Below are 23,664 nucleotides of genomic sequence, written 5' to 3' on the forward strand. Positions count from 1 at the left end.
GAATTAATTGTAAAGCACACTGACATAAGAGAAATTCCATTTATTTGAAATTAAAATTAATACAAGTGGGATTATTGTACATTGCTATCAGTTACGCCTGAAGTAAGATCCCCTAGCTTATAATTAGTGATGGGCGCGTGATATAAAATATATAAATCGCGAATATCCCGAAAACAACTAAATATGCATACTGCAGAACAGTTTTATTTGGGTAAGGCAATAGCGAAATCAAGTCAATAATATTGATAGTAGTTATTAGTAATAAAAGAAGTTGATAATTTCCAGATAGTCTAGACATCGAACCGAATTTTTCTGCAATATAATTTCATTTCCGTTGGCATAACATTTATGGGGACGATTAAAATATAAAGGAAAAATGGATTTCTAATAATTTGGTTTCATACATTTTTGCGGTTTGTTACGTACTTATTTTATTATTATCAGCACAATAGTTTTTAGCTATTTTGATAATATTAATTTCAGTTCAATTACAAAAAATATTCTAATTTGATAATGAACGGCTGATTTTGCTATTTCAATTTTACATTCAACAATTCCACATAAAATGTAGGTCTTTTATTTGTTGTATCTACACGCGCTCCTTATCGTTTATCTATATCAACAGGTGTTCTTGCGGGTAGCTTTTAACGGTGTGTCGTCCAAAATATAAGGTTATTTCACGACTGAATATAACAGCAGACAAAGGCAATTTCTCATAACAGTCTGATAAAAACAGGTTGATTTTTGGTGATTTTTTTACCTTCATATAGTAAGAGCTGGTGTCATTCGGGCAATCGACTTTTTAGCTGCTAGTAGCAACTTGTGATTGAAATTTTAGTGCTTTACAGGTGTTCACATCAGCTGTAGGGGGTTTTTCTTCCTTCATATCGCTGATTATTATTATATTAGATAGTTAGTTAGTTAGCCTCTATCAAGCATTGGCTAACAGATAGATTGAGAGGAGTATGATTTCAATTTACACAGCAAATACAACACATGGTTATGGCTTATACTCGTTTAGTACATTTTTGCAATTAGTTGCTGAACGTATAGTAATTATTATAATAATTTGATTTTTGAGTTTAGTTTTTTTGCTGGCATCGGCAGATAACAACTTCAGAAAAAGTCCCCGACGGTAAATTGATGAACAAGTAAATAAATCATTTTGTAATAATATTGCCCTAAAGATAATGAAATATTAACACAAGCAACTGTATCGCGGAGGGCTCGTTAGTGTGTCTCTCACCGTTTTGAGGTGCAATTCAATGCAATTGGATTGTATAATTGTGTAAATCATAAAACTCGCAAGCCCTCGACAATGTTTACAAAACAGAAATCTAACGATTGCTTTGAACGATCAAATCGGTGCTTTACCCAAAACGAGTAAATACGCTCAGTGTTTACATTAAATGTTTAATTTTCGAGGGTCCCGTTAAACACAAAATTTGTTAACTAAATAATCACGTAATAGAGAATAATGCTATAGAATAGACGATTTAGTGAGCGAACTTATCAAAACAGAACTACTAAGAAAGCTAAAGTTAGAAGGGCTCGACTGTCGGATACCTGATGCAAATACACATTTAAACTATTTTTGAAATCTTGTCTTCTTCCGCTTCGGAGTAAATTATACGATCGTATTGAAATTTGTAATAGATAATCATATCATATTATACATTTTTATAATGTCAATTTTATCACTTAAGGTTGACATCTTGTTTTATTTTAATTTTTAATGTAAGGGTTTATCACAAAGCTTGTGAGTACACGCCGAGTATCTCTCGTCTTCTGTGGATTACCAGGTATAAAATCTGAAATGAAAATGCAAATTGAACGGAACAGTGTGAGTGCAAATGTATGTGCTGAGTGTATATCAGATGTGTAAATATTTTTGTTTATAAACAAACTGGTTTGTTCGAGTAGGAAATGATTGTGAACTGCTTCTGAAAATATCACGCTTGGCAACTAATGAATGATAGTACTCTTACCTTTTCTGGAATGTCAACTCTGAATACTGAACTTTTCCCAGATACACTGAAAAATGTGTATCCTTCCTAATATTTTTTAATGGTTATGTACATATTTAATGAAACATATGCAGATGTTCAACATATGCATACATATGGACATTAGAATGTCAACTACAAGAAGTTAAATCGCAATGGTAAAATTTATGACCGATATGTGAAATCTACAAGTCAATATCAACAGGTACTTAGCATTGATAACAACACTTAAAAAAAATTACCTCCTGAAATTCCCCAACATTTTTGATAACATTTATAAAATGCCTTTAAAATACAATAAACCATTTGGATATTCATATTTACATCGAATTGTGACTGTATTCAGCGAAATACTCATCTGCCTAGTACACTCATTCAATGACCGAACAGCTGATGACATTATTCATTGCCAAAACACAATCGAGAATGGCCAGCTTATCAGTGGTCTCCCTAGAGATAAACATAAGTTACGATTCGACTGGAGCGGGAGAGAATTAGGATTGTCGTCTTCTGTCTCTATTGGGCTATCGCGTTCCGCCTCCAAGCATAAAGTAAAAAGCCCCTACGCATCGGTCGTAGCTCTCGGCTGATATAAAAGCCGAACATTTGTAGCCGATGTTGTTCATAGCGCTGACAGCGGTCGGTCAGAGAACAACGTATTGCTAAAAACGCAAACCAATTAAAACAAACGGAAAAAAGTACCGCGCAGTCGGGAGTCCCCTACACAGTGGAGAAAGACGTCATTGGTTTGAAATTTGGCAAACGGCGTAACAACAACAAACAAATGGATACACACACATACTAAAGCAGCAGCACACAATTATATGAAGCAACAACCAGTAACATCTGTAGTATATCAACTAAAAAAAAAAAACAACACATACGAAGAAGTGATCAAAGCGGAATACAAGTTTGGCGTTCGGTGATTTTTTTCGTCTGCGATTAGCATTGGAAAGAAACAGTAATTCACACTCACGCTTACATACCAACAAAATACAAACATAAACATACGCACAATGGGCGTGAGAGTTATTGAGGCGGATTCGGCTAGTGATTCGTATGATGACGATGAATGTCCGACATGCAAAGCGGAAAACAAAACCAAAACAAGCCATCCCAAGCGAGCAACAACGGAAGCCAGCAGCACGCTCTACGCCAGTAGAGATCTAGTGGGCAACTGCAAGGAGTATCGTATCGAGAATAATTGCCGGGATTTACGCATTATTGGCAATGGCAATCGGGTGCGCATCGTTAACAATTCTGGCAACCTGCAGATCATTGGCAACACAACCAGACTGAAGATACAGCATAACAGTGGACACATCAAGTACACTGGCAATGATGGACGCATCTATTTGGGCAGCGATTCTCAGCAACAGAACGTAGACTACATTGGCTGCAATGGACTGCTCAAGGTTGTTAAGTCCCTGGAATTGAACAGCAACAAGTCCAGCAAGCGAGCCCGGGGACAGAAAGTTCCTCAAGCTGATACAGCCCAGTCTAACAACTGTCATAAGATGGGCGTTGAAATTGATAACAACGTCACTATTGTAAATGGAGTATCGGGCAGTATTGTGATCAAGAATGCAATTAATGTGAGCATATAAGCGCAAACGCTCGCCGTGTATCTCAAACCCAAAGTCTTAGCTTAACTTGCCCCTTGGATTACGCATGGTTCCTATTGATATATAGTCTTTAGCATTAGCTATATACTTTTTGACTGCTCAACATTCTACAATGTCATCAGGCACTGCAAAGTATTATATGCCACTTAATGAGTGAGCAAATGTTCACAAAATTATCATCGTATAAGTAGTTAATATAATAAATGAGTATTTATAGTATTTATATAGTTACAAAAATCCACAGTAAACAAATGTAAATTGTACATTATGTGGCATTGAAAGCAAATCATTCCATGAATGACCTATGCAATCCATTATTAAATACAAATACTTTTAAACATACGTACATATATTGATTTCTCATTCTCGTTCGTGCGACCTTAAGCTTAGAAAATCCCCACTGTGGTTTACAAAATATAAAAGAAAACCACCGTTACCTTTAACGATGTATACGAATCTAAGATACTCTGTGCTCAAATAACGGAGGAGTATTATTGTAAGCTTGGCTATCAAAGTGATAGTTTTGGGAGGTTATACCATCAAAAAACTACGTATTTGCTTTTATTTTTTTATGTTTTTTTTTATTTTCAGATTGTTATACCCTTATGACCTATGAGTTGGGGGTATCTAAAGTGATTTACCAAATAGACTAGATACCCACGACTGGTATCAGTATGCACAAAAGACCCGACAGTATTGTGTATTCTTTTAAGTTTCCTAGAAGAGAAGTATTACTCATACTCACTTCTGACTTGACCCCGGTTTGGTGTAATTAAAAAAAATACCCTTTTTGAAGATTGTGTAGATTTGGCGCTTGCTGATTGGGTTCGCTTTTACTAAATGCGCCCTTGTACTTTTTGTTGAAGTGTCAAAAACCGTTCGAGTGTCGCATAATAATATTCGGGGGTTTTATTTCCAAGTGCAAGCACATAAAACAAGTAAACCAACAACAAATGATGATATAATGTTTAACGTTTCAGCGTTAAAATCAATTGACTGATAAGACTAATTTTCTATATCTTTTCACAAAAGTCTTTAAATAATTTATGAGGACAGCGTACGGGAAGAGCTTCTTAATCCGATAAGGTTTTTATTACATAGCTATCACATTTCTGACGCAGTAAATAACCCATTTGTTTACAGTTTTGAAGAAATTAACATTAATTGCGGACGTTACAAAAAACGGAAATATATTCGGTGTTAGTAGTTTGGATAGTATTCAAATGAATTAATTATATACATATCTGAGAGCAATATTCGAGGATATCAAAGTTAATTAAGACGAATTCTATATTTTCTTCGAATTTTATCATTGAAATTTATTAAATTTATATTTTTTTCAAACGGAAAATTTTGAAATTACAAAGGATGGGTAAACGAAAACAATAAATGGGCATTCTCAAAAAGTAAAAAAAATTGAAAAAATTTGAAATTTGGCAAAATTTTGAGACTTTAAAACATGGGCAAACGATGAATTTGTATGGGCAATCAAAAAAGTTGAAAACCTTCATATTTTTCAAAATTTTGAAATTCTGATTAAATTAAATCATTCGTGACGAAAAAATGTCAAAATTTTTCAAAATTAAAAATTTCGAAATAAAATTATTTTCGAAAAACCAAAAAATGGGCAAACGATTTTAAAACGATTTTTTTTTTTTATAATTTTGAAACTAAAATGTTTCCTGGGCAAACGATTTCAAGCAATGGGCACCGATTTTTTTGGCATAGCGACATATCTCCGCGCGACATATCTCCGCTCGGTACAATTTTCGAGCGGAATTATGTCGTTTTTTTTTGGCGGAGCTATGTCGTTTTCAAAACGTCATATCTCCGCGCGGAGATATGACGCTTCAAGACGACATATCTCCGCGCGGAATTATGTCGCTATGAAAAGTTACATATCCGCCGATTTATTAGCAACTCATCTTCCAATAGAATAAATTTAATGTTTTTTTTTTTAAATTAATTTCATACAGAAAGTTGAATAGAAAATCTTAATAATTTAACGATAATATCAATCCCTTAAAAAACGCAGTTTCTCACAAGTCTTTATTAAGTATATGTATTATTTTTATTAATTTTTACATAAAACAGTTCAACTTATATATTATACATATGAACAATTCTCTGACCGAATTTGTGCGACCGTCATTACAGTGAAAAAAACATAAACTATACACATTTTAAAAATAAGGAAAGGTTATTCTCATAGCTCTAGATTAGTAAGAATAATTTTCACTTATTTTCAAATTGGTTTAGTTTATGTTTTTTTCACTGTAAAGACGGTCGCACAAATTCTGTCAGAGAATTGCCCATATTACATACATTTATTTAATGTGCATGAAACTTAGTTTATTATTTTAATTTTTTAATTATATATATAAACGGATAGCTTCTTTGACAACTTGTTGACACGTTGGACATTTTGGTTCACCACTGTCAGAATCGTTAGGATCATCGTTCTGTTCTTGATTATGAGCCAGAATTTGATCCCAACATGCTGCACAAATATTCACATGATTACATGGGCGCAATAAAACCGATTTTGGTTCGATGAGAAATACATTGCAGGGATTCATTTGAAATATAGATGAATCGGATATTTGACTGGATTTTGAGTATATATGCATGTATATGTACGTATATATTATATATTATACATAATACATTATTCATTCAAGTGTAAGATGAGTCTCTAATAAATCGGCGAAGAAATGTCGTTTTCAAAACGTCATATCTCCGCGCGGAGTTATGTCGCTTTTAAAACGACATATCTCAGCTGAACAAAAAACGATATATCTCCGCGCGGAGTTAAGTCGCGTTAAAACGTCATATCTCCGCGCGGAGATATGTCGTTTTTTGTTCAGCGGAGATATGTCGCGCGGAGATATGTCGTTACCGGAATAGCGACATATCTCCGCGCGACATATCTCCGCTCGGTACAATTTTCGAGCGGAGCTATGTCGTTTTCAAAACGTCATATCTCCGCGCGGAGTTATGTCGCTTTTAAAACGACATATCTCCGCTGAACAAAAAGCGACATATCTCCGCGCGGAGATATGACGCTTCAAGGCGACATATCTCCGCGCGGAGTTATGTCGCTTTTAAAACGACATATCTCAGCTGAACAAAAACGATATATCTCCGCGCGGAGTTAAGTCGCGTTAAAACGTCATATCTCCGCGCGGAGATATGTCGTTTTGTTCAGCGGAGATATGTCGCGCGAAATATGTCGTTACCGGCATAGCGACATATCTCCGCGCGACATATCTCCGCTGAACAAAAAGCGACATATCTCCGCGCGGAGACACGTCGCTATGAAAAGTTACATCTTTTTTTTTGGCGGAGCTATGTCGTTTTCAAAACGTCATATCTCCGCGCGGAGTTATGTCGCTTTTAAAACGACATATCTCAGCTGAACAAAAACGATATATCTCCGCGCGGAGTTAAGTCGCGTTAAAACGTCATATCTCCGCGCGGAGATATGTCGTTTTTTGTTCAGCGGAGATATGTCGCGCGGAGATATGTCGTTACCGGAATAGCGACATATCTCCGCGCGACATATCTCCGCTCGGTACAATTTTCGAGCGGAGCTATGTCGTTTTCAAAACGTCATATCTCCGCGCGGAGTTATGTCGCTTTTAAAACGACATATCTCCGCTGAACAAAAGCGACATATCTCCGCGCGGAGATATGACGCTTCAAAACGACATATCTCCGCGCGGAGTTATGTCGCTATGAAAAGTTACATCTTTTTTTTTGGCGGAGCTATGTCGTTTTCAAAACGTCATATCTACGCGCGGAGTTATGTCGCTTTTAAAACGACATATCTCCGCTGAACAAAAGCGACATATCTCCGCGCGGAGATATGTCGCCTTAACGTCATATCTCCGCGCGGAGATATGTCGTTTTTTGTTCAGCGGAGATATGTCGCGCGGAGATATGTCGTTACCGGCATAGCGACATATCTCCGCTCGGTACAATTTTCGAGCGGAGCTATGTATGTCGTTTTCAAAACGTCATATCTCCGCGCGGAGTTATGTCGCTTTTAAAACGACATATCTCCGCTGAACAAAAGCGACATATCTCCGCGCGGAGATATGACGCTTCAAGGCGACATATCTCCGCGCGGAGATATGTCGCTTTTGTTCAGCGGAGATATGTCGCGCGGAGATATGTCGTTACCCGCATAGCGACATATCTCCGCTCGGTACAATTTTCGACGTCATATCTCCGCGCGGAGTTATGTCGCTTTTAAAACGACATATCTCCGCTGAACAAAAGCGACATATCTCCGCGCGGAGATATGACGCTTCAAAACGACATATCTCCGCGCGGAGATATGTCGTTTTGTTCAGCGGAGATATGTCGCGCGAGATATGTCGTTACCGGCATAGCGACATATCTCCGCTCGGTACAATTTTCGACGTCATATCTCCGCGCGGAGTTATGTCGCTTTTAAAACGACATATCTCCGCTGAACAAAAAGCGACATATCTCCGCGCGGAGATATGACGCTTCAAGGCGACATATCACCGCGCGGAGTTATGTCGCTATGAAAAGTTACATCTTTTTTTTTGGCGGAGCTATGTCGTTTTCAAAACGTCATATCTCCGCGCGGAGTTATGTCGCTTTTAAAACGACATATCTCAGCTGAACAAAAACGATATATCTCCGCGCGGAGTTAAGTCGCGTTAAAACGTCATATCTCCGCTCGGTACAATTTCTGAGCGGAGCTATGTCGTTTTCAAAACGTCATATCTCCGCGCGGAGTTATGTCGCCTTTAAAACGACAAAAAGCGACATATCTCCGCGCGGAGATATGACGCTTCAAACGACATATCTCCGCGCGGAGATATGTCGTTTTGTTCAGCGGAGATATGTCGCGCGGAGATATGTCGTTACCGGCATAGCGACATATCTCCGCTCGGTACAATTTTCGAGCGGAGCTATGTCGTTTTCAAAACGTCATATCTCCGCGCGGAGTTATGTCGCTTTTAAAACGACATATCTCCGCTGAACAAAAGCGACATATCTCCGCGCGGAGATATGACGCTTCAAAGGCGACATATCTCCGCGCGGAGTTATGTCGCTATGAAAAGTTACATCTTTTTTTTTTGGCGGAGCTATGTCGTTTTCAAAACGTCATATCTCCGCGCGGAGTTATGTCGCTTTTAAAACGACATATCTCCGCTGAACAAAAACGATATATCTCCGCGCGGAGTTAAGTCGCGTTAAAACGTCATATCTCCGCTCGGTACAATTTCTGAGCGGAGCTATGTCGTTTTTTGTTCAGCGGAGATATGTCGCGCGGAGATATGTCGTTACCGGCATAGCGACATATCTCCGCTCGGTACAATTTTCGAGCGGAGCTATGTCGTTTTCAAAACGTCATATCTCCGCGCGGAGTTATGTCGCTTTTAAAACGACATATCTCCGCTGAACAAAAAGCGACATATCTCCGCGCGGAGATATGACGCTTCAAGGCGACATATCTCCGCGCGGAGTTATGTCGCTATGAAAAGTTACATCTTTTTTTTGGCGGAGCTATGTCGTTTTCAAAACGTCATATCTCCGCGCGGAGTTATGTCGCTTTTAAAACGACATATCTCCGCTGAACAAAAAACGATATATCTCCGCGCGGAGTTAAGTCGCGTTAAAACGTCATATCTCCGCTCGGTACAATTTCTGAGCGGAGCTATGTCGTTTTTTGTTCAGCGGAGATATGTCGCGCGGAGATATGTCGTTACCGGCATAGCGACATATCTCCGCTCGGTACAATTTTCGAGCGGAGCTATGTCGTTTTCAAAACGTCATATCTCCGCGCGGAGTTATGTCGCTTTTAAAACGACATATCTCCGCTGAACAAAAAGCGACATATCTCCGCGCGGAGATATGACGCTTCAAGGCGACATATCTCCGCTATGTCGTTTTCAAAACGTCATATCTCCGCGCGGAGTTATGTCGCTTTTAAAACGACATATCTCCGCTGAACAAAAGCGACATATCTCCGCGCGGAGATATGACGCTTCAAACGACATATCTCCGCTATGTCGTTTTCAAAACGTCATATCTCCGCGCGGAGTTATGTCGCTTTTAAAACGACATATCTCCGCTGAACAAAAAACGATATATCTCCGCGCGGAGTTAAGTCGCGTTAAAACGTCATATCTCCGCTCGGTACAATTTCTGAGCGGAGCTATGTCGTTTTTGTTCAGCGGAGATATGTCGCGCGGAGATATGTCGTTACCGGCATAGCGACATATCTCCGCTCGGTACAATTTTCGAGCGGAGCTATGTCGTTTTCAAAACGTCATATCTCCGCGCGGAGTTATGTCGCTTTTAAAACGACATATCTCAGCTGAACAAAAAACGATATATCTCCGCGCGGAGTTAAGTCGCGTTAAAACGTCATATCTCCGCTCGGTACAATTTTTGAGCGGAGCTATGTCGTTTTCAAAACGTCATATCTCCGCGCGGAGTTATGTCGCTTTTAAAACGACATATCTCCGCTGAACAAAAAGCGCTTCAAGGCGACATATCTCCGCGCGGAATTATGTCGCTATGAAAAGTTAAATCTCCGCCGATTTATTAGCAACTCATCTTCCAATAGAATAAATTTAATGTTTTTTTTTAAATTAATTTCATACAGAAAGTTGAATAGAAAATCTTAATAATTTAACGATAATATCAATCCCTTAAAAAACGCAGTTTCTCACAAGTCTTTATTAAGTATATGTATTATTTTTATTAATTTTTACATAAAACAGTTCAACTTATATATTATACATATGAACAATTCTCTGACCGAATTTGTGCGACCGTCATTAGTGAAAAAAACATAAACTATACACATTTTAAAAATAAGGAAAGGTTATTCTCATAGCTCTAGATTAGTAAGAATAACTTTCACTTATTTTGCAATGTATGTAATGCAATGTATTTCTCATCGAACCAAAATCGGTTTTATTGCGCCCATGTAATCATGTGAATATTTGTGCAGCATGTTGGGATCAAATTCTGGCTCATAATCAAGAACAGAACGATGATCCTAACGATCCTGACAGTGGTGAACCAAAATGTCCAACGTGTCAACAAGTTGTCAAAGAAGCTATCCGTTTATATATATAATTAAAAAATTAAAATAATAAACTAAGTTTCATGCATATTAAATAAATGTATGTAATATGGGCAATTCTCTGACAGACCGACAGACGGTTCAAAACGTCATATCTCCGCGCGGAGTTATGTCGCTTTTAAAACGACATATCTCCGCTGAACAAAAAACGACATATCTCCGCGCGGAGATATGACGTTTCAAGGCGACAAATCTCCGCGCGGAGATATGTCGTTTTTTGTTCAGCGGAGATATGTCGCGCGGATATATGTCGTTACCCCCTGAGTGATACACAACAATTTGTTTGCCTGAAGTCTTCGGAGAAATTCAAAATATAACAAGAAATTACGCATCATTCTGTACCATGACAATGCGAGCTCTCACACATCAGCTCAAACCCGCTCCTTTTTGATCGACCAAAACGTGGAATTGATGGGTCACCCGCCGTACAGCCCTGACTTGGCACCCAATGACTTCTTTTTATTCCCGCACATCAAGGGAAAAATGCATGGTCAACGATTTTCGTCGCCAGAAGATGCTGTTAAAGAATACTTTAAAAAACAATAAATCCATTTTGGATAATAAATATTCCCATATTTATTATTAGGCCTAAAATTTATATATCGCATACACTTTATTCTTATTTTCAAAAAATTCAAATTTGTATTTGATTCGAATCTTTAAGTATTCAAAAATATGTGTTTAAACTTTGATAAACTACTTAAATACCTCTTTGATTAAAAAATTGTATATTCGACAATATTGTGCAAACTATTTCCGTGATTTTCTACAATTTTGAAATGAAAATAAAATATGGCAACTCTAATTAATTTGTATACAGAACAGCAGATCGATGCTCAAATCAAATCAACAGTTTATTAATTTGCAGGGTGACCGTGTTTGTATTATGCAATTTGTTCGATGACAATGACAACTAAAATAATATTGTGTACTTATAAGTTTTATATTTACCTGTTTAACTATGCAGTCGTAATCCAAGTCGTAGTTAAACAGTTTTGCCGCATTTTTTCGGAACGACTACTAGTTCAGTTCAGCAAATACGTCTTTTGCGGTATATTTTGAAGGATTTTATTTAAAGAAGTGGTACAGCGTGATAAGCAAAGTGGCGTATTCTAAATTGAATTTTGTGGTCACCCTGAACACAACGCTATTGAAGAAATACAAACATTTTGCGACACTTAAAAAACAAAATAATGTTCGGGGCTGCTCAATCCACTACGAATCGTATGAACGATTTCGAGGTGGCCTCGCCACCAGATGACTCCGTATCAGCTCTAGAGTTCAGCCCAAGCACGCTACAAGTACAGAAGAATTTCCTCATTGCCGGCGCCTGGGACAACAGCGTGCGTTGTTGGGAGGTCGAGCAAAATGGACAAACAGTGCCAAAATCGATGAAAACTATGGGTGGCCCCGTGCTTGATGTATGTTGGTCGGACGATGGCACTAAGGTGTTTATGGCCTCCTGCGACAAACAAGTAAAATTATGGGATCTTGCCGCCGACCAAGTAATGCAAGTTGCCGCTCATGATGGGCCGGTGAAGACTTGCCACATGGTTAAGGGACCAAACTATACGTGTCTCATGACCGGTTCCTGGGACAAAACACTAAAGGTAATGTGACTCATCCAAGATATTTCAAAATAATGTGTAATTGCCGCCTTTTTTCCTTAATTAGTTTTGGGATACGCGATCACCAAATCCAATGATGGCCATTAATCTGCCCGAGCGATGCTACTGTGCCGATGTAGATTACCCAATGGCCGTGGTAGGCACCGCTGGACGTGGCTTAATTATATATTCGCTGGAGAACAGCCCTACGGAGTACAAGCGACAGGAGAGTCCACTTAAATATCAGCATCGCACAATTTCCATATTCAAGGATAAGAAGAAAACGCCCACAGGGTATGCACTGGGCAGCATAGAGGGACGTGTGGCCATACAGTATGTGAATCCCGTCAATCCCAAGGATAATTTTACGTTCAAATGCCATCGCTCGACGGGCACATCGGGCTTCCAAGATATTTATGCCGTCAACGACATTGCATTCCATCCAGTGCACGGTACTCTGGTGACAGTCGGGTCGGATGGCACATTCAGTTTCTGGGATAAGGATGCGCGCACAAAGCTCAAGTCCAGCGAGGCTATGGATCAATCGATCACAAAGTGTGGATTCAATGCAAATGGCCAAATATTCGCGTATGCTGTAGGCTACGATTGGTCCAAAGGCCATGAGTATTTCAATCCGGCAAAGAAGCCACAGATCTTCCTGCGATCGTGCTACGACGAACTGAAGCCACGGGTCAACTGATCAGAATTGTGTTTTAGTTTAAGTCTGAACATGTGTTGCGAGTAATATCAATTCGTAATTCGTATCGTATCATTAAATATTAAAGCGCATTCACATTTGCATTTTTATTTAACTAAACAAGCACTCAAGTTGCAAACTCTCACACTAATGGTGTTTGCCATCATCGTGTCCATCACCATGGCCATGTCCTCCTTGTCCTTTGCCAATGCCTAAAGCATACTCAGCACCAATGGTGACCAGAAATGCACAGAAGCCGACGCCGAGACCGCGGAACATGAAAGTCTTTAGCCGGGAAGCGTGTGTGCCGAACGCTTTCTTCTCGTAGCGCCATGCTTCATTCCTGTAATAAATAATTGTGTGATTTTGGGGATTTTGGATCATCGGGTCATCCACACTTACCTCAGCCATGGATCGCTGAGTCCCTGGCGGGCAAGTGACTCTTTCACCTCCAACAGCTGGGGCACGTTCTCCACCTTGTAGATGGAAGGATGCGGTACCTTGTAGGGTTCTCCGTGATGACCACCCATTATTTACGAAGTTCTGAAATTAATTATTTTCTCACGTTTAGCACTGCGAAATGTTTATATATCCAATGTTAACCTAGCCCCAACATTACATAAGTTAGTTTATGTTTTGTAGGTACAATGCACTGCCGATACGAATGGTATTCAAGTGCAAATACTAAACAATGGACCCGAATATCAAATTGTTGTGTACATTGTTACAAAATAATAATAAAATAGGAAAGATTTCATAAAATTGTTGAAATACCTGACACTTTGTTGTCAATTTAACAGAAATGTAAACGGGCTGTTAACTAAACATTAAGTGATGCCATTAGGTTTACACAGAAATGCACTAAAAAAACGTCACAAATTTGCCAAATATATCCAGTGTCAGGCGTTGCCAGTTTGTCAGCAAATTGTCGTTAATTTATTTTGCTTTACTTAATGGCTGCATACTAAAAATATTTAATTAAACAAATTAACGTTCATGATTTTAAAAATTATTTGAATAATGTACTTTGAAATATTTTGAACTGTAATGGCTATTGTTTATATATATCTGGTAACGCTGTCCATTAATTTCATTTGAAATCGCACCATTTGAAACTTGTTCACTGGTGATAAAAATAAATTATTAATCTCAAACTAATCCCACAAAAAAAAAAAACGAAATTTACTTTATTTTTCACATATTTATTGATAGTTTACATTTGTTGGTTTTGCAATCCGTAGAACATTTGTAATTATTAAACGTGCTTAAGAGAAAATATACTTTATACTTTATTCTTTGTTTTTCATTTTTCTTATTTCCATTTGTTGTTTTTTCATTTAATTTTCTAGTTATACAATAAGTAATAGTAATATACATATACGTTATTAGGATTTATCTTAATAGCGTTTTCTTCTTCTCACTTCAGTTTTAAATTTTGTGTGATTAGAATTAGAAAGGAAACAAGTTAAAGCAAAGAAAAGGATATAACAAAATACTGTTCTTATGCTTTGATGCTTTGTCATTTGCATTGTGTAATGTAATTTGTAATAGCTAGGTATAAAAACGCATGACTTGCATGCCCATTAATTATTTAAAATACAATACATACATATAGTTGCTTTTCATACATATTTTTCACGCACATCAGCAGAATCATCATTTTGTTTAGCCAACAAAATGGATGTCCTATTTTGATTACGATTTTTTTCTCAATGTCCGTTCACCGATATTCAGTGCTTGGAAATGCAGAAGCATGAACAATTTATCAATAAGCATTATATTATATCGATTAAGAAATATTTAAACTTGAAACTACATATGGAAGAAACTTGTTTAAACAAATATTACATTGTTTTTGTTTTTTTTTTTTGCCTTTGATAAAAAATCACATTAAAATGCTTTTAAATCAATTGAATCATTGTCAGCTCTGTATATTCTACCTTGCACTTATCGTTAGATGTTTTGAAATGTTTTCGTTATACATACATAATATATTTTTTTAATGTACTTGTTTTGTTTTTATGTGGTTGTTAATCTGGATAATGGTTAAATATTTTTATATTTTCTTTTTGTTTTTTTTTGTTTGTTTTTTGTTTTGCTGAATCACATTTCGAATTTCTAAAGATTAGTTTCATAATTTAACACATGTTGCTGCAACAATTTAGGTATTTTCAAATCAAATTGTACTTTCAACTCTCTCTGCTTTTTCAGCGCCCCATTCATGTACTCTGTGAGTGGGCTACACTTGTATGCGTTAGGTAGGATCTTTGCCTCTTATCTAGACGGATTCTTCGGCCAATATCTCATTGAGCAGTCGATTGAGGCTGTCCAGACCGGTGAGAAAGCCGCCATCTGGTCCATGATGCACGGGTGCGGCGGCTGGAGTGGGTAGCATGCTGCCGTTGCGTGGCACAAAAGCTGTGTGCGCAAAATCTATGAGACGCACATCCACAAAACAGGCCGAATCGTCTGTGGGCGGTGCAGACATGTCCAACGACTTGGAGCCGTGCAGTAAAGCAGTATTACGAGCAGCTGCACTTGCCGCTGACGTTTTGGACTCAGAGGTGTTGTTGTTGTCACTCTCGGCACTGGCACGTCGTTCTAGAGAATCGAGCAGGATGCCAGCGAGCATTGAATTTGAAATGTTTTCACAACTGCGTTGCACTGCGGCTGATGCTCGTGTCTTTGAGGGCGAAGAAACGGCTGAAACGGGTGTGGATGTTATCGTTGATTTCTTAGCCTCTCTAGAGTCATCGTGGGCTGCGTAGTGTTCGTCGTCATCTTTGCAACGCAGTCGCTTCACAGCTCCCTTTACGGACACCAACGATGAGGCGCTGGATGAGGCGGGTGACACAATTGACTTGATGGTGGCACTGTTTGAGACACTCGAGTTGCCGGCTGTGTGGGGCGGAGAGGTGGCATCTACGCCACCGGATGCTGCATCAAAGGATTGCTGTGATTTGAAACGCTTGAACATTGCTTCTGTGGGGCCAATAATGCTGCTCTCATAGTCTGAGCTGCCATCGTCGGAGCTGTTGTTACAGGTCTGGCGGCCACTGGCGACAGCTTTGATCTGCTCGGAGAGACCGGAGAAGTCGTCACTGCTGTTGCTGCTGTAGTTCATCCACGAGTCACCGGAATGTGGCGATGAGGTTGTAACGCTGGGCAGCGCTGGCTCTGGATCCAGGAATACTGTCTCTTCTGAAATTGGAATGAATGCAGGTGTTGCGTTGTTGCCACTACTCTTGCCACCGCCAACAGTTGTTTGCTTGTTTGGCAGCACACCGCAGCTACGCGGTGGTGGCATGACGGACAAATGCGAATGCTGAGACTTATTTGTCTCATCCTCTTCCTCCTCTTCGTCTTCCTCCTCGTCAGTTGTGGTGGTGGAGCTGGTGGCTGTCTGCTTGACACCACGTGCCGCCGCCTCCGCAAAGCCGCGTTTGTGCAGATGACGACGAGTTGCTAAATTCAAGCGTGAGTTTGAGTCATTGGATGCATCGGCATCGTAGTTGCAGCCATCGGCACCAGTGCTGCTGTTAGTTGCCGAAGCATTGCCACTGTCAACGGCGGTCACCAGTTGCAAATCCTCATCGGTGTCGTGAGGCTCCAGTTCATCACCCGCCTCGTGTCCCGCTTCATCGTCCTCGATGTCATCTTCATCTATGCTGTTCTCTGGATGATAGTCAAACACTGCTGTTGGCTGCACTGTGGCTGATTTCGGGGCTTCCAGCCAATCATCCAAATCCATAGACGGTGGATGGGCCATTGGATTCTCTTCATGGCCCTCATATACGATGAGTAAGGAGCTATTTAAATGAAGAAACTGTTTAGAAAAAACTGGAAAAATATGCTTCATTATGTGCTTACCACGAGTAGAATCTGTAACTGGATTGTTTCTCAATGACGCGACGGAGCTGCAACAATCGTTGTAAGATTTTGCGTATAACACGAATTCGCAAACGATAACCATTGTAGAAAAAGTCATGCAGGGCGGTTTTGAATCCACACTCGTTGAGCTCCCGTCCCCAATACTTGTCGCGCTTGGCATACTGTTCCAGATCTGCTTGATACGTCTGCATGCCGCATAGTCGAACGCCCAAAGAGCCGGACGTGCTCGCAGCGCACTTGGCCATTTGCTTCGAACGTTTCTCGGCGGAGGCATCGTCGCCATGCTGCCGGGTGCCCATCTTCAGGTCCAGAATGCAGGGATTGCGAAACTGAGACGTGATATTCTCGAGCATCAGGAAGTCTGTGAAAGTGAAACCAAATGTGAAAGATTAGTCATCTATTCGCAGATTGTAAAGTAAGCTTAGCTAGGCAAAGTAGTCTTATAGAATGTTTTTGCTGTCCAGGGTACCGAGAGCCAGGGCACAGATACTAACATTGCTTGTTGGAGTTGTCAAGTTGCGAAATGCTCTTAATAACATCGGCCGCATTTCCGTTCTTATGCACCTTCATTCTGCAAATAATCCAGGCGAGATGTGTGGGATTAATATGGAATCAAGCGGACATTTACAAGGCTGCGAACCCCATTTAGATGGCACAAATGAGTGTGACCTAAAACAAAATAAGCTGGAATTCTCTGTTTTGTTTTTTTGGTTGGTTTCTTGTTTTCGTTTGGTTTCATTTTATTGCACAACATGTTTTGTTCCATTGAAAAGAAGGAAGCAGTTGCGTTTGGCAACACCTGGCGATGAGTAGGCATTTAAACGAATTGACTAAGGTGTATTCAATACTTTTTGTTGCTGGTCTCAAATGCAACGGTCACAACCAGTTTTCAATGGAACAAATCATGTTGCGCTCTTCCAATGGGAATTGCAATTGGAATTGTCAAAAAATACTCATACTATATTATATTGTAATTTGCATACCCAAATACCCGTTATCTTTGAGAGAGGAGCGAGTGCGTGTTTGTTTTTTGTATGCATTGCACAATCTAAAACAAAAATAAAATTCATTTCCATTTGCTTCGCAGAATACTCCAGTCATATTATGTGGTATATAATAGTAGTATTTAAGATATGTACATATTATATTAAGTATTTACACACACCTACACACACACGCATGCGTTAACAAAGGTATGTATGTGGTGCATATATCTTTATAATTTGACAACAAATAATGTGCATGTAGGAAACTCAGATCTTCGGAATGATGTTACATACCTGAGAACATCATCACGCTTGCGCTTCGAGGCGCTCATCTTGCGCACGGGCACCGCGGCAGCCTCGTCCCGGAAACTGGGGGAGTAGCGTTTGTCCAGCTTAATGCCGCCCATGGAGGTCGCTTGCATAACGCCTGAAAATAGAATGGGACCGGCGGGCGATAAGTCATACGGTTCTCAAACTCAGTGCTTTTCATTATTATTATAATTTGATGTATTTATGTAGTTTAGTATCGTTTATACGACACAACAATCTTGTGGTTCACATTCAATGCTTATGCTGTGGACCTCGAGATCGATGGGTTCGGTTCTTCGACTTAAACACAAATGGTTCAGACATGAATAAGCTTATGGTTAACAGGCACAATATGTGAATGAATGAATTCGCAACACAGACAAACAGTTTTATGAATAAAATACCCCAGATGACAATCGGACACCCTAGAAATAGCCATGCATTGGACACGGAATTCGGAAGAGCAATGAGCGTAGGGAAAGAGTATGGAATACATAGAGATCGACTTATGATTATTATACCTAAACTAAACTAAATTGAGAGCATAGTGTAAAATTGGGAAATAAGTGCAAGATTACATTAAATATCTGAATATTGATTTCGTCTTTGATGTCGCCTAAAGCTATCTTAAAACCATAAAAACTATACTTATAAGGAACAGAATAGCTTAGATCTATTAGGGAAATTAATGAACGTAATTGTATTCGTAGTTTTGTAATTAATGTATAATGTAAAGTATTGAGATTGATCAAAGTATAAAATAGTAGTATGTATGTATATAGTATATAGTTAAATATATATGTATATATATATAGTATAGTATAGTATAGTAGTATAGTATGTGTTTATTCATACAAACCCGTTGAGGCCATTGTCATTTTGGCTTGCTTGCATTTCTAATCGGCTTTCGTACTGTGAGAGTCTCGGAGACTTTCAGTTCCAAAGACAGACAGAGCAGAGCAGAGCTGAGAAGAGCAGAGCGGATCAGATCCGATCCGATACGATTAGATCGGCAAGGCCTAGGGAGACGACGACGATGACACATGACTAGACAACAACAACGTATTGAAGAAGGGGGCAGCACGATGTGCGTTCTGAACAAACACATAAAATAAACACGATTTTTGGTTTGTTTCTTGATTTTCATTTGTTTTTGTTTTTTGTTATTTGTTTGTCAAGAGATTGGGATACAAAAATTTGCATTGATTTTTACGCTTTCTCATTCTCAACTCTCATTTCGTTGGGTTGGTTGCGTTGCATTTGGTTTCGGTTTCGTTTCGTTTCGGTTTGGGGGGCTGCTCTCCGAATTGGTTCAGCGGCAGATCACGAGCGGGTCTGTCAGTCGGCACTTCGAACCTTTGGATAATACGAGCATAGAGCGTAGATATGTAGTGGCAACGGGCACGCCCCCAGATCCAGGCCATATACATACGAGTATAGTATTGCCTGCTGTCTAGGGACGTGCTTTGTTTCACAGTTCTTTTTCATTAACTAACCAAAAAGATTGTATAACTTTTACATTCGCCGGTTCTGACGATCAAAAATTTTACAATCTCCAACGGTGAATCATTGTCAAAGGATTGCTTTGGATTAAGAATACGTCTTTTTGGCTGGAGAAGAGGTTTTTTGTTTTTGTTTTGGATTTGTTATGTTTTTTGCGACTTACCCATTGTTGTCACTTCGCTACTAACTAAAAGTTCTTATGATAAAATGATTCTGTGTGTGCGGGTTGATCTTTTGGCCAGGCGCTTGGACTACTTCCAGGCGTCGAGTCAGACAATAATTGGGCATGGCAGCTAAAATATTTTTATTTTGCTTTTCGTATTACAAATATTTAAAGCTATTATTTACCTAAAGATTACGATATGGTTCAGTCTTATTTCAGTTTTGTTTCATTTTTTTCTTTTCTTATTTTTTTTTATTCTCTTCTTTTTTATGCTCTGTTTTTATTTGTTTTCATTCAATTTCAATTTTAAAACTTACAGTATACGATATCACATATATAAATATAATACTTAAAATAAAAATGAGATATTGAAATGCATTTTTTTTTAATATTGCATTAACTAAGGACGATACAAAGGAGCTCATCAATTTTGAATTATTTTTTGTTTCGTTTTTCATTTTTTTTTTTTTATTTCATTTGGTAGTTTGGACAAATGTGAAAAGTTAGTACAAAATAAAAGTTGAATAAATACAGCATCAGCGATGTCACAACTCAAGACAAATGGAAATGCAAAGCGCGTTCTGAAAGATATTCTCATAACATTTTTTTCTTTTTTGATTTTTTTGGTTTTCATTTTTTTATTGGTTTATTTTCTCGAGTTTTATTTGAGAGATATGATAGAACAAGCGGTTAATTTGAAACGAAATATCTTATGAAGCGCTTCGATAGAATCGAGAATCTTGTTGAGTGATTAACAAAGGAATATAGTCGGTATCTTACCTTTGTACTTGGGCACAAACTTCTGTATGTCCTGCGGAATGTTCTGATAAAAGTCCAATTCGCGCAAATTCAGCGGTTTTATCACCGTCGACTGGTTGAGCAGCAACAGGCGTGTGTGTCCTCCGACCTGTAAACAACATAAAAAGCTTAGTCAAAGTCAAGTCAAGACAAGACAAGTGTTTGTCCGGTCGTGTGGCCATACCCTTAACCATAACCGACACAATACAATATCTTATCAAATCTACGTCACGCCACTTTTGCTTGCTGATTACAGACATTAATCTTTACGAGCTTTGGCTTGTCACCACTAAATTAAACCTAATGAGGGAGCCTAGCTACGAGCAGTTGTATTGGATATCAACCTATCCAACCAGGCGCCTGACAGGTCTAGGTAAACACTCTCGAAGTTGGAAGCTCCAAGAACTTTGAGCTCTTTCATAAAAGCAGTTTAGATTTCCCCGCCTGATCAACTTGTGTAAACAAATATGGAATATTTAATATGCTCTTGTTGTTTCGAATAAATTTAACTGGATTCTCAGCAAGCACACACAGTTTAAATTTCAGTTCAAAATAATGAACACATGTATGGAGTCAAATCGATAATATTTATTAACAAGCCGGCGAAAATGGAATTGGTTTAAATGGGTTTCTCATTGCAATGAACTCCATTCGCAGTAAATTAAAACATGGATTTGGAAAGAAGAGAGCAACAACATCAAGACAAACAGCAACCACATCACGGCAAGCGGCAGTGAAACCATCAATTGCGGCTACTGTAGCTGACGATCTGAGAACTTCAAAACGCCATACCAAAAGGAAAACTGAAAGGGAGGCGAGGACGTCACCCGAAATTGTCTCTCAAACAGCAAGTGATATGGAAAGGCTCAGGGCAAAGTCACAATATGTTCGTGGGAAAAAGAAGTCATACAAGTCATCAAAGCTTTACACAACCGACTCTTTCGAAGAAGTGATGACGGTCAGAAATAGCCTTTTTGGTCCTTCTCGAATATGCGACTCGTTACACGAAGGAAGTTTAATGCTACAGACCAAGCTGCACATTCATGTTGATCGACTTTTTCAATTACTTTTTTCAAATTCCAATTTCTTTGCGGATTTTCAAGCCAAGCGACAAACAACAGAACTACAATTGGGTCAGTGGTCCAACAGCAAAAATGGCGAGAAGGCAAGGATCGTGAGCATGACGGTTGCGTTAAATGTCACTGTTGGTCCGAAAGTATCCAAAGTTACCGAGCAGCAGAAAATGCGGCAATGCAGCACTCCTGGTGAGCTCTATTCGATAGACATAGTTTGCACGCAGGAGGGAATTCCCTATGCAGACGTATTTAATGTGATATTGCACTATTGCCTCGTTGGTCATTTAAAAAACCATACCGAACTGATGGTCTATGCCAATGTGAATTTCATCAAATCCACTTGGGCTGTGATTAGAACGTTTATTATGAAACATTCATTTGAGGGACTCGCAGTTTACTTTGGCGATCTGCACAAGGAACTGCTAAACGAAATTTCGAACTCAAAGGGTAAATGAGGTATTAGATCCATTAATGGGACCTCTAATCTGCGTACTTTTTTAGAAATATAATCCGAATAGCATAATAAATAGTACATCTCATCTCCTTTAATAAATATGTTTTATTATGTAGTTTTTATTCTTGCTACCCATTCTTGAAAATTGGGTGAGATTAGGTTAATGAAAATGAATTAACTGTTGGGTCTTCGTAGCTTTGAGTGAATTAAGTAGAATAGCGATATACGAAATATAGTTTTTGGTATTTTCTGGTATACAGCATTTTTCAACTATAATACCGCACTGTTTTGTTTTCATTCAAAATGGGCAGCGGGTATCTCTCAGACGATTGTACAGACTCGACTATAGCTTTCTTATTTGTTATATTTGTCCGAGTTTAACTTTCTGCTAGCTTGGAATGTCTAAATCAGTTTCTCCACGGGACTCACCTGGTTGGAAAGTGGATGAAGTGCAACCTCATCTTCGTTGTCCTGGAGATCCTTGCTAAGCTGTGTGGGTTGCTGCGACGGCTTCGCTTTCCCGCAACTATCGGCAACTGATTGTGAGCCATTCGATTCGGAGCATTGTCGCAGCCAAGATGAATGCGCCCTAAGTGCAGCACCAGCTGGAGGATGAGAATCAACCTGCTGTTGCTGTTGCTGTTGATGATGTGACTTGGTGGGCGTTGAGCAACTGCTGTTGTTGTTGCCACTGTTGCTCACCGATAGTTGCTGAAGATTGGCGGTTACCAAACTGCTGCTGCTGCTGCTGGTGATGCTGCTACTGCTCCTCGGGCTGACGACATGATGCTGGGGCGATGGGACGGGTGACGCTTGCTGGAGGAAGCTTGAACCGCTGGCGAATTGCAGATTTAATCTGCTTGAGATTTGTGTAACCAATTGCTGTTGCTGCTGCTGCTGTTGTTGTTGCTGCTGCTGCTGTTGTTGCTGTTGTTGCTGCTGTTGCTGTTGATGTAAATCACGTCCATGGATGCGTTGGTGCTGCTGTATATTTGGAACATGCTGCTGATATGACGACAAGTCAGAATCTCCCATGCCCCAATCCCCCAAGAAATATACCATTCCCTGCCGCACGAAACAGTTTAACGATTTGCTTGTTGGCTTTGTTGTTGCTGTTGTGTTTTGGTTTGTTTTCCCGTTTCAGAAAAATGGGAAATCCGTTGCTGTTGTATCTGAAACGAGACGAAACGAGAATTGCATTACAATTGGGTTAAGCATGTGAAAATCCCCGAGTGTTAATATATCGATCAAGCACCGGCCCCGTCTGGTAAACCGGTTGCGAGTTTTCTCAATGCACGCACCTCGAATTGACATTGCACGCGACTCAGTGATCTCAGAGCTCAGAGATCTCATTCGATGCACTTGTGCATTCCGTTCCTAAGTCAAAGCGAGGTTCAATGTCATTTCCTCG

General features: G+C 39.3%; 4 protein-coding genes across 10 annotated transcripts in view; 2 read left to right on the forward strand and 2 right to left on the reverse strand.

Moving 5' to 3' along the window:
- Positions 1 to 2,617: 2,617 nt before the first annotated feature.
- Positions 2,618 to 3,977, forward strand: LOC133843511 (uncharacterized). Its single transcript, XM_062277110.1, has one exon. It carries the CDS (start codon positions 3,023 to 3,025, stop codon positions 3,611 to 3,613), a length of 591 nt encoding a protein of 196 aa, XP_062133094.1. The 5' UTR covers positions 2,618 to 3,022; the 3' UTR covers positions 3,614 to 3,977.
- Positions 3,978 to 11,869: 7,892 nt separating this feature from the next.
- On the forward strand, positions 11,870 to 13,167 carry LOC133842715 (protein Rae1). The gene is made up of 2 exons (XM_062275922.1): positions 11,870 to 12,379; positions 12,444 to 13,167. Exons 1-2 carry the CDS (start codon positions 11,963 to 11,965, stop codon positions 13,074 to 13,076), a joined length of 1,050 nt encoding a protein of 349 aa, XP_062131906.1. The 5' UTR covers positions 11,870 to 11,962; the 3' UTR covers positions 13,077 to 13,167.
- LOC133842716 (NADH dehydrogenase [ubiquinone] 1 beta subcomplex subunit 3) lies at positions 13,139 to 13,997 on the reverse strand. Of its 2 annotated transcripts, none has more exons than XM_062275923.1 (3): positions 13,848 to 13,997; positions 13,476 to 13,616; positions 13,139 to 13,416 (listed from the first exon to the last, which is right to left on the reverse strand). In XM_062275923.1, the coding sequence occupies exons 2-3, from the start codon at positions 13,601 to 13,603 to the stop codon at positions 13,221 to 13,223; spliced, it is 324 nt and encodes a 107-aa protein (XP_062131907.1). In that variant the 5' UTR covers positions 13,604 to 13,616; positions 13,848 to 13,997; the 3' UTR covers positions 13,139 to 13,220. The 2 variants fall into 2 exon arrangements, with proteins under 2 accessions (XP_062131907.1, XP_062131908.1); XM_062275924.1 differs by lacking the exon at positions 13,848 to 13,997 and adding an exon at positions 13,693 to 13,815.
- Positions 13,998 to 15,126: 1,129 nt separating this feature from the next.
- LOC133843268 (uncharacterized) overlaps positions 15,127 to 23,664 on the reverse strand; it is a 29,155-nt gene continuing 20,617 nt past the window's right edge. For 2 of the 6 annotated variants that reach the window (XM_062276730.1, XM_062276729.1), the window contains exons 2-7: positions 22,683 to 23,425; positions 20,706 to 20,832; positions 18,245 to 18,377; positions 17,459 to 17,535; positions 16,944 to 17,325; positions 15,127 to 16,882 (exon numbers count right to left, since the gene is read on the reverse strand). In XM_062276730.1, the coding sequence (XP_062132714.1) occupies positions 15,352 to 16,882; positions 16,944 to 17,325; positions 17,459 to 17,535; positions 18,245 to 18,377; positions 20,706 to 20,832; positions 22,683 to 23,315 (2,883 nt within the window). In that variant the 5' untranslated portion in view covers positions 23,316 to 23,425 and the 3' untranslated portion in view covers positions 15,127 to 15,351. Of the gene's footprint in view, positions 16,883 to 16,943; positions 17,326 to 17,458; positions 17,536 to 17,947; positions 17,971 to 18,244; positions 18,378 to 19,118; positions 19,526 to 20,705; positions 20,833 to 22,682; positions 23,426 to 23,664 lie in introns of those variants that run through there. The other 4 variants (XM_062276731.1, XM_062276733.1, XM_062276734.1 and 1 more) reach the window with 4 other exon arrangements.

This window comes from Drosophila sulfurigaster, chromosome 3 (genome assembly GCF_023558435.1).
Source record: "Drosophila sulfurigaster albostrigata strain 15112-1811.04 chromosome 3, ASM2355843v2, whole genome shotgun sequence".
NCBI lineage: Eukaryota > Metazoa > Arthropoda > Insecta > Diptera > Drosophilidae > Drosophila > Drosophila sulfurigaster.

Bases quoted from the DNA above. Each gene is read 5' to 3' on its own strand.
- LOC133842715 (XM_062275922.1), top strand. From the start codon at position 11,963: ATGTTCGGGGCTGCTCAATCCACTACGAATCGTATGAACGATTTCGAG. The intron at 12,380-12,443 runs GTAATGTGACTC...TTCCTTAATTAG, and splicing joins CCTGGGACAAAACACTAAAG to TTTTGGGATACGCGATCACC.
- LOC133843511 (XM_062277110.1), top strand. From the start codon at position 3,023: ATGGGCGTGAGAGTTATTGAGGCGGATTCGGCTAGTGATTCGTATGAT.
- LOC133842716 (XM_062275923.1), bottom strand. From the start codon at position 13,603: ATGGGTGGTCATCACGGAGAACCCTACAAGGTACCGCATCCTTCCATC. The intron at 13,417-13,475 runs GTAAGTGTGGAT...TATTTATTACAG, and splicing joins CTCAGCGATCCATGGCTGAG to GAATGAAGCATGGCGCTACG.